This window comes from Penaeus vannamei, chromosome 32 (assembly GCF_042767895.1).
Source record: "Penaeus vannamei isolate JL-2024 chromosome 32, ASM4276789v1, whole genome shotgun sequence".
Classification (NCBI taxonomy): domain Eukaryota; kingdom Metazoa; phylum Arthropoda; class Malacostraca; order Decapoda; family Penaeidae; genus Penaeus; species Penaeus vannamei.
Genome location: NC_091580.1, coordinates 1,584,395 through 1,594,394, shown reverse-complemented (window position 1 = coordinate 1,594,394; position 10,000 = coordinate 1,584,395). Strand labels below are relative to the sequence as shown.

At 39.3% G+C, this 10,000-nt stretch overlaps 1 protein-coding gene across 1 annotated transcript in view; it reads left to right on the top strand.

The window, feature by feature from the left end:
• Nucleotides 1–10,000, top strand: part of LOC113828818 (sialin) — a 30,967-nt gene that overhangs the window by 17,336 nt on the left and 3,631 nt on the right. Inside the window, exons 9-12 of the mRNA XM_070144371.1 lie at nucleotides 1–101; nucleotides 816–948; nucleotides 1,912–2,067; nucleotides 7,055–7,140. The exon at nucleotides 1–101 is cut by the window's left edge and continues 116 nt beyond it. Of these exons, the coding sequence (XP_070000472.1) occupies nucleotides 1–101; nucleotides 816–948; nucleotides 1,912–2,067; nucleotides 7,055–7,140 (476 nt within the window). The remainder of the gene's footprint in view (nucleotides 102–815; nucleotides 949–1,911; nucleotides 2,068–7,054; nucleotides 7,141–10,000) is intronic.

Sequence of the window (10,000 nt, the reverse complement as noted above, 5' to 3'; positions counted from 1 at the left end):
CCATCATCGTGTGCGATATGGGCAATACTTTTGGCCTCTCGATCTACCTCACGCAGCTGCCCACCTACATGAGGAATGTGTTGGGATTCTCCATTAAGAAGGTAAGGGGGGGGCGACATAGATGGATAGATGGATGGATGGATAGATAGACAGACAGAGAGGGAGAGAGAGAGAGAGAGAGAGAGAGAGAGAGAAGAGAGAGAGAGAGAGAGAGAGAGAGAGAGAGAGAGAGAGAGAGAGAGAGAGAGAGAGAGAGAGAGAGAGAGAGAGAGAGTGAGTGAGAGAGAGATAGGTAGATAGGTAGATCGATAGATCGACAGATTGAAAGACAGATAGATCGATTGATAGATAGATAGAGAGATAGAGAGATAGAGAGATAGATAGGTAGATAGATGGATGGATATATATATATATATATATATATATATATATATATATATATATATATATATATATATAGATAGATAGATAGATAGATAGATAGATAGATAGATAGATAGATAATATACATATATAGATATAATTTGTTTATCTATCTACAGGGATGTGTTAAATGATTATTTATTTATTCATCCATATTGATAAGTGTTATATGAGAGGTATATAAGTAAATAAATAACTAATTACATAATCAGACAGACAGACAAACAGATAAATAAACAAACAGAAAGACAGAAAAAATATACAAACAAGAAACAGTAAAAAATATGCAGACAAGCATAAACAGAGAGAAAATGGAGAAATGGAGAGTAGCAGAAATCTCTCACCCATTTAAACTCTTTGCACAGTTCAACATTGCAAAATCTCACCCACAGAATGGCTTGCTTTCTGGTCTCCCCTTCCTGTGTCGGTACGTGGGCGGCATCATCTCAAGCACGGGCGGCGAGTGGCTCATGTCTCGTGGGTTCCTGTCCATCGTCAACACGCGAAGAATCTTTAGTGCTGTTGGTAAGGTGTGGGCGGTGTGGGCGGTGGGGGCGGTGGGGCGGTGGGGCGGTGGGGGCGGTGGGGGCGGTGGGGGCGGTGTGGGCGGTGGGGGCGGTGTGGGCGGTGGGGGCGGTGTGGGCGGTGGGGCGGTGTGGGCGGTGGGGGCGGTGTGGGCGGTGGGGGCGGTGGGGGCGGTGGGGGCGGTGGGGGCGGTGTGGGCGGTGGGGGCGGTGTGGGCGGTGTGGGCGGTGTGGGCGGCGGCGGTGTAGGCGGTAGGGCGGTGTGGGCGGGGTGGGCGGTGGGGCGGGGTGGGTGGTGTGGGCGGGGTGGGTGGTGTGGGCGGGGTGGGCGGGGTGGGCGGGGTGGGCGGTGTGGGCGGTGGGGCCGTGGTCTTGTTTGTTTTGGTCCTGTTGCTGTGGCTTTTGTGGTATGGGTTTTGGTTTTTGGGGTCTTGTTCTATGTTATGTTCTTGTTGTATGTTCTTGTTATATGTTACGTTCTCGTTATATATATATATATATATATATATATATATATATATATATATATATATATATATATATATATATATATATATATATATATATATGTTGATTTTTGGACCCACATGCTGTTCTAGTTGAGCATTGTAACCATTTTCTCTGCTTCGTGAGTTGTTTAATTTCATTTTCTTTTTTTCCTTTTCCAAATTATTTTGATTTTTGTTTTGTGATATTTCCCTCCTCTTGGCAGCATCGTTGGGTCGGATTATCATATGTTTATTTATTTTTACTTCGTGTTATTTTTTTGTGTCTTATTGATGATTTCCTTTTCTGCCTCTACGTTACACCTTATTTTCCAATCGTTTTATCTTTCTTTTTCTCGAATCATCCACATTACATATTATTTAATTTATCCCATTTACGTATTGTGACATTTTCCCTATATTTCCCCATCCATTTTACATATAATTATCATATTTACGCCTTTCCTTACGTCTGGCAGCCATGTTGGGACCGACAGTCGTCTTAGTGGGCGTGGCCTATTCCGGCTGTGACCCCGCCCTCACCGTCTCTCTCCTGTGCCTCAGCATGTTCCTCAACGGCGCCATAACGACCAGTCAGCTCGTTAACCACACTGACGTCGCACCCAACTTTTCGGGTAAAGAATTATGGACTAACGGCCGGATGCTGAAAGAAATTGTGTAAAAGCAAAACCGTTTTTTTGACACAATTTTCTTATGGATCTTCACGAATGCAGGATGTCTTATCTTAATTTAAAAAATTGTGGACTAACGGCCGGATGCTGAAAGAAATTGTGTAAAAGCAAAACCGTTTTTTGACACAATTTTCTTATGAATTTTCACGAATGCAGGATGTCTTATCTTAATTTAAAAAATTGTGGATTAACGGCCGTATGCTTAAAGAAATTAATTAAAAGCAAAACCGTTTTTTTGACACGATTTTCTTGTGCTAGAATCTTCACGAATGTAGGAAGTCTTAACTTAATTCTAGGATTGTCATTTAGGATTGTCATTTTCAAAAACAAAATGTACTCTCCCTCTTGTATTATTTTGGTTTATCAAGTGATTTTTTTTTTTGCTGTATTATTCCTTAGTAGAGGATTTTGTGGTTTTAAAGTGTGGATTCCACAATTTCTTTAAGCAAAAGACCGTTAAATGGACGAGTTTCTGTTATCGAGGTTGTTTGGGGAAAAGATGGTTTTGTTTGGGTGGATTCTATAAGCGGTTCAACCTCATTTTATTTTATTTTTAATCAATTTTATGAGCGTATAAACCGTTCGCTTAGAGGGAGGGGGGGTTCAATCTTTGGCGTAAGCTTTTTCGAACATCGTAAAAAATGGCGGTCTGGGTTTAAATGACTTTGGGATGGGGTCTTGGGGTGAAAAAAAAGCTTTTTGTGCAGTTTGTGAAAATAATGAAAAAAAAAAAAAATATGGATGGCCGTTACAAAATTCGGGTATTAGTTTTTGATTTTGTTTATATAATCCGTTCATGTGATGCATTATTCCATCTTCATCGTTAGCTTATATGATAAACCGGACATAGATGTATTTTAGCCATCAACGAAAATTTCTTCGTATCATGTTTACTAAAACAAGGTACTATTTTACTCTGATTTTATGTGAACATTAATGATATTCTCTTTTCCACGAAAAAGAGAAAGAGGGAATAAATTCTATTCCACAAACAGATAAAGTCAAAATTCCAAACCCGTCTTATTACAGTTTTTAATTTCATAATGTGGATAAAGCCATAGATGAATTTCTAACTAGACAGGAGAAAAAAACATATATTTCCAACCAGGTTGTACTGTATCTCAAAATCTTTTCGACATAGCCTTATGATGACCCAGCTCTGATCGGAAAGGAACATATGTCGGAAACACAATATAAGTAACATTATAAATTCATATTTTAGCCACCAAAAAGCGACAGTGCATTATTTATATCCTGCACTTAAAAGGTTAACAAATAAATCTCACCAAATTCCATTACGTTGTCCTAGAAAATATAAAAGATTTAGGAGCCAGCTGCAATAACAATTAAACAAGTCCGGTACATGTTTTCAAGAGTTGGCAGTTCATTCTTTATTTAAAGTGTGGAAGTGTCATCCCTCAAGCCTAGATGTAGGCCTACCTTCTGTTGAACATACCATATATATATATATTTATTCTTTAGACATGTGTAATATAGGACACGTTAATTTATATACACTATAAAACGTGGCAGGAAAATTTACATTATGTACTGGGTAACAGTGGAAAAAAAATATATACATATATATAATTTTGATATTAAAGGCATTAAGAAGTTTTTTTGTATGTAAGATCCACAAGGATAATAAAGCTTTTGGTATTATGTTGATCATCATAATGATTCCCATTAGCATTATCATCATTGTTATTATAATTGTTACTGTTATCGATACTTTTGCAATCGTTATTATAGATGCCAACATCACTATCATCAAATTACTTTCTCAAATATAGGTAGTTCATTATTTTTACCTACTTTTATCATTATTATCTTTATTAGTATTATCGTCACTGTTATTGATATCATTGTAACCATGATTATCCTTGTTAACATTATTATCCTTGTCAACATCATTATCCTTGTCAACATCATTATCCTTGTCAACATCATTATCCTTGTCATCATTATCCTTGTCATCATTATCCTTGTCAACATCATTATCCTTGTCAACATCATCATCCTTGTCAACATCATCATCCTTGTCAACATCATTATCCTTGTCAACATCATTATCCTTGTCAAAATCATTATCCTTGTCAACATCATCATCCTTGTCAACATCATTATCCTTGTCATTATTATCCTTGTCAACATCATCATCCTTGTCAACATCATTATCCTTGTCAACATCATTATCCTTGTCAACATCATTATCCTTGTCATCATTATCCTTGTCAACATCAGTGTCCTTGTCAACATCATTATCCTTGTCAACATCATCATCCTTGTCAACATCATTATCCTTGTCAACATCATTATCCTTGTCATTATTATCCTTGTCAACATCATCATCCTTGTCAACATCAGTGTCCTTGTCAACATCATTATCCTTGTCAACATCATTATCCTTGTCAACATCATTATCCTTGTCAACATCATTATCCTTGTCAACATCATTAACCTTGTCAACATCATTATCCTTGTCATCATCATCCTTGTCAACATCATTATCCTTGTCAACATCAGTATCCTTGTCAACACCATTATCCTTGTCATCATCATCCTTGTCAACATCATTATCCTTGTCAACATCATTATCCTTGTCAACATCATCATCCTTGTCAACATCAGTATCCTTGTCAACATCATTATCCTTGTCAACATCATTATCCTTGTCAACATCATTATCCTTGTCAACATCATTTTCCTTGTCAACATCGTTATCCTTGTCAACATCATTATCCTTGTCAACATCATTATCCTTGTCAACATCATTATCCTTGTCAACATCATTATCCTTGTCAACATGATCCTTGTCAACATCATTATCCTTGTCAACATGATCCTTGTCAACATCACTATCCTTGTCAACATCATTATCCTTGTCAACACCATCATCTTTAAATCACAAATACATATTTAGGAAACGCCATGTTTTAACCCAGTAAAAATACACCAATTTACGGTGTTGTACAGTTCCATGCTAAAAAAAAAAAAAAACTTTTGTAAAATATGCTTTTGAATCCTGCTTCCAATTATGGAAGAACGTAACCTTTGTTAGTTAAAGTTAAAGGAATTTCAAAATTTTATTCATTGTTTATATGAATTTCGCTCCGTGACTGTGTTGTGCGAATCGAATATCTATTTTTTTTATTTTATTTTATTTTATTTTTTTTTATCGCGGGTTTGGTGTATTTAGTTACACTGATTGATTGGTTTCTATTATGATTTTTTATTTATGATTATAAAAGATATAATAAGTGTTCTGTTATTCATTATTATAAAAGATGGTTATTTATTTTTTGCTCTTGGGTTTAATGTTAGGAGTCTGCAAATGAACAAAACTTTTTTTTTTCCTTTTTTTCATTATGGTTGTGATGTATTTAACTTCATTTATCCGTTAATCATCTATTTTTGTTTATTTATTTTATTTATTATTATTATTATTATTATTATTATTATTATTATTATTATTATTATTATTATTATTATTATTATTATTATCATTATTGTTATTATTATTATTATTATTATTATTATTATTATTATTATTATTATTATTATTATTATTATTATTATTATTATTATTATTATTATTATTATTATTATTATTATCATCATCATCATTATTATTATCATTATCATTATCATTATTATTATTATTATTATTATTATTATTATTATTATTATTATTATTATTATTATTATTATTATTATTATTATTATTATTATTATTATTATTATTATTATCATTATTATTATTATCCTTTCTAGGTTTATCGGTAGGATTACAAACAAAATTAATTGTCAGTGATTCAGAAAAAAGGATCTGATAGGATTATTAAAAATAGATTGTGGGAGATTTCAATAAGTTTCAGTTGATTTTTCATATATTTTGGTAAAAGTAATTTTATCATTTTTTTCTGTATCGTAAGTAGATTTTAAAAGAATTAATGAATAATGTCTGTTATTTATTTATTCATTGATTTATCAATTTCATTAAATTGATATTACTGATTAATATCTTTTATCTTTTTATAATTTACTAATTCAAATATTACTGATTAATATCTTTGATTTATTTATTAATTCATTTATCAATTTACTCATCCGGATATTACCAGTGACTATATAGTTAATGCATACTATTAATTAATTCATTTACTCACCCAAATATTAGTAATTACTGTAAAATTAATGCATCCTAATAATTCATTCATTTTCTAATCACTGTATCATTAATGCATACTATTAATTCATTCATTGACTCCCCCAGATATTACTAATTACTGTATAATTAACGTATAATTAATTAATTAATTAATTAATGTATAATTAATTAAGTACAATTAACGCATCCTATTAATTCATTCATTGACTCACTCTTCGACTCATCTCATCCAAATATTTCTAATTACAGTACAATTAACGCATACCATTAATTCCTTCATCTACTCACTCTATAATTAATGCATACCATTAATTCATTCATTGACTCCCCCAGATATTACTAATTACTGTATAATTAACGTATAATTAATTAATTAATGTATAATTAATTAAGTACAATTAATGCATACCATTAATTAATTCATCTACTCACCCAAATATTTTCTAATTACTATATAATTTACGGATTTTACTCACCCAAATATTACTAATTACAGTACAATTAACGCATCCTATTAATTCATTCATTTACTCACTCATCTATTCATCTCATCCAAATATTACTAATTACAGTACAATTAACGCATACCATTAATTCATTCATTTACTCACTCTATAATTAATGCATACCATTAATTCAATCATTTACTAATTACTATATAATTAACGCATACTATCAATTCCTTAATTTACTAATTACAGTACAATTAACGCATCCTATTAATTAATTCATCGACTCACTCATCTATTCGTCTTCCAGGCACGTTGTTCGGCATCAGCAACACCTTCGCTTCGATTGCGTCATTCATCTCACCTGTGGCGGTGGCGGCCATTATTGAGAACCAGGTAGGGGGGGGGAAGGGATGGTAGGAGAGGGTGGGGTGGGGATGGTGGGGGATGGAGGGGGGATAGAGGGGGATGGGTGGGGGGATGGGTGGGTGGGTGATGGTGGGCCGTTATTGAGAACCAGGTAGGAGGGGGAAGGGGATGGAGAGGGAGAGGGATGGGATGGGTGGGTGGAGGGAGGTTGAAAAGGGGGGTGGATGGAGGGTGGGGGGAAGGGGTAAAAAGGGGGAGAGAGTGGATGGGTGGGAGATGGGAGGGGGGATGGTGGGGGGATGGTGGGGCGGTGGCGGCCATTATTGAGAACCAGGTAGGGGGGGAAGGGGGAGAGGGGAGGGGGAGAGGGATGGTGGGGGGGTGGTGGGGATGGGGTAAAAAGGGGGAGAGGGATGGAGGGGGGGTTGAAAAGGGGGGTGGATGAGTGGATGAGTGGGTGGGTGATAGTGGGAGGGGAGGAGGGGATGGTGGGGGGATGGTGGGGCGGTGGCGGCCATTATTGAGAACCAGGTAGGGGGGGGAAGGGGTAAAAAGGGGGAGAGGGATGGATGGGTGGGAGGGGTAAAAAGGGTGGGGGGGGATGGAGGGTGGGTGGAGGGTGGTGGGATGGGGAGGGGGTTGGAGGGGGTGATAGGTGGAGGGTGGGAGGAAGGGGGTTGAAAAGGGGGATGGGGAGGGGGAGAGGGGAGGGGGGAGAGGGATGGTGGGGGATGGATGGGAGGGGGAGAGGGTGGGGGGATGGTGGGGTGGAGCGGCCATTATTGAGAACCAGGTAGGGTGGGGAAGGGGATGGGGGAGGGGGAGAGGGATGGATGGGTGGGAGGAGTAAAAAGGGGGAGAGGGGGTGGATGGAGGGGAAGGGGGGATGGTGGGGGTGGGGGGTGGAGGGGATGGGAAGGGGGATGGTGGGGTGGAACGGCCATTATTGAGAACCAGGTAGGAGGGGGAAGGGGGAAGGGGAAGGGGGAGAGGGGGGAGGGGAGGGGGGTTGAAAAGGGGGAGAGGGGGAGGTGGGATGGGTGGGTGGAGGGAGGTTGAAAAGGGGGAGAGGGGTGGAGGATGGGAGAGGGGCGGAGGGTGGGGGGGGATGGTGGGCCGTCATTGAGAACCAGGTAGGAGGGGAAGGGGGAAAGGGGAGGGGGATGGAGGGGGAGAGGGATGGAGGGTGGGGGGGAGGGGGTGGGTGGAGGGGGATGGTGGGTGGGATGGTGGGGCGGTGGCGGCCATTATTGAGAACCAGGTAGGAGGGGGAAGGGGTAAAAAGGGGGAGAGGGATGGATGGGTGGGAGGGGTAAAAAGGGTGGGGGGGGGATGGAGGGAAGGGGGATGGGGATGGAGGGATGGGGTGGAGGGAGGGGAGGGGGTGATAGGTGGAGGGTGGGAGGAAGGGGGTTGAAAAGGGGGGTGGGGAGGGGGAGAGGGGAGGGGGAGGTGGGATGGAGGGGGGATGGAGGGAGGGGAGGAGGGAAGGGGGTGGATGGTGGGAGGGGTGGAGGGAGAGGGGTGGGTGGGGAAAGGGTGGTGGAGGGGAGAGGAGGGTGGTGGATGGGGGGTGGTGGGAGGAAGGGGGTTGAAAAGGGGGAGAGGGGTAAGGGGAGGGAGGGAAGGGGGAAAGGAGGATGGAGGGAGAGGGGGAGGAGGAGGGAGGGATGGAGGGGATGGAGGGGAGAGTATGGGTAGGAGGGTGGGGGTTGGAGGGAGAGGGGGGGAGGGGGAAGGGGGGAAAAGGGGGTTAGGTGGAGGGCGAGGGATGATGAGGATGGAGGGGTTAGATGTACTGGGGGATGGATAGAGGGGGTGGATAGAAGGGGGTGGATAGGAGGGAGGCTGGGGGTAGGGAGGCAAGGATGGGTGGAGGGGGGGTAGATGGAGAACCAGGTGGGCGCAGGCGAGGGTGGATGGAGTGGTGGATAGACGGATAAATGGCCAAAGACACAGATAGGCCGATGGATAAGTGGATGGATGGATAGACACGGAAACAAATAAATAGATAGACCGGATATAGAATGAAATAGATGATGTCGGCTGTATGGATAGATGGATAAAGTATATAGCTAGATGGATAGACAGATGAATAGACTGATAGATGGATAGATGGAGTGGAGTTAAGCCGGTACACTGACAGAAAGACAGATAGACAGATGGATAGATAGTTACACAAGTAGTTGGGTAGATAAACAAATAGACAGTAAAAGACAAATAGACAGACAAATAAATAAGCGAATAGACAAGAAGACAGATAGACACATTAGACAAATAGGCAAAGAGGGAAATAGACAAATAGACAAATTTACAATAGACAGATAGATAGGTAAACAGCCAAATAGACAGACACAAATAAGCAGATATAGAACTAGACAGATTGAAAGAGTGACAAATAGACAAATAAAGAAGTAAACAAATACAAACACAACAATAAATATGATAACCGAAAAATAGACAAATTGACAATTTGATAAATTAATAGATAGACAAATAGACGAATAGAGAAATAGACAGATAATCAAATAAACACACAAAAAGAAGAAATAGACAGACAGAAATATAGACAAATAATCAAATTGACAAATAGTCTATTAGAAATATAGATAAAAAATAAAGAAACAGATGGACAGACAGAAATATAGACAAATAAACAAATTGACAAATAATCAAATAGAAAGATAGAGAGAGAGAGAGAAAAAAAATATGTTCGTAACCACCGTATCACAGTCGCCTCCTGATTCCGACTTCGCTCCGAAAAAGCGCAACTTTAAGACACATATTAGAGAAATGCGCATTTATTCTCCGTGCCGATTATACCCTTTTGAGAGAGACTTTTCCTTCTTTTTTTTCCTTCTTTTAGCCGGTTTGCTTGAGGAAGCAC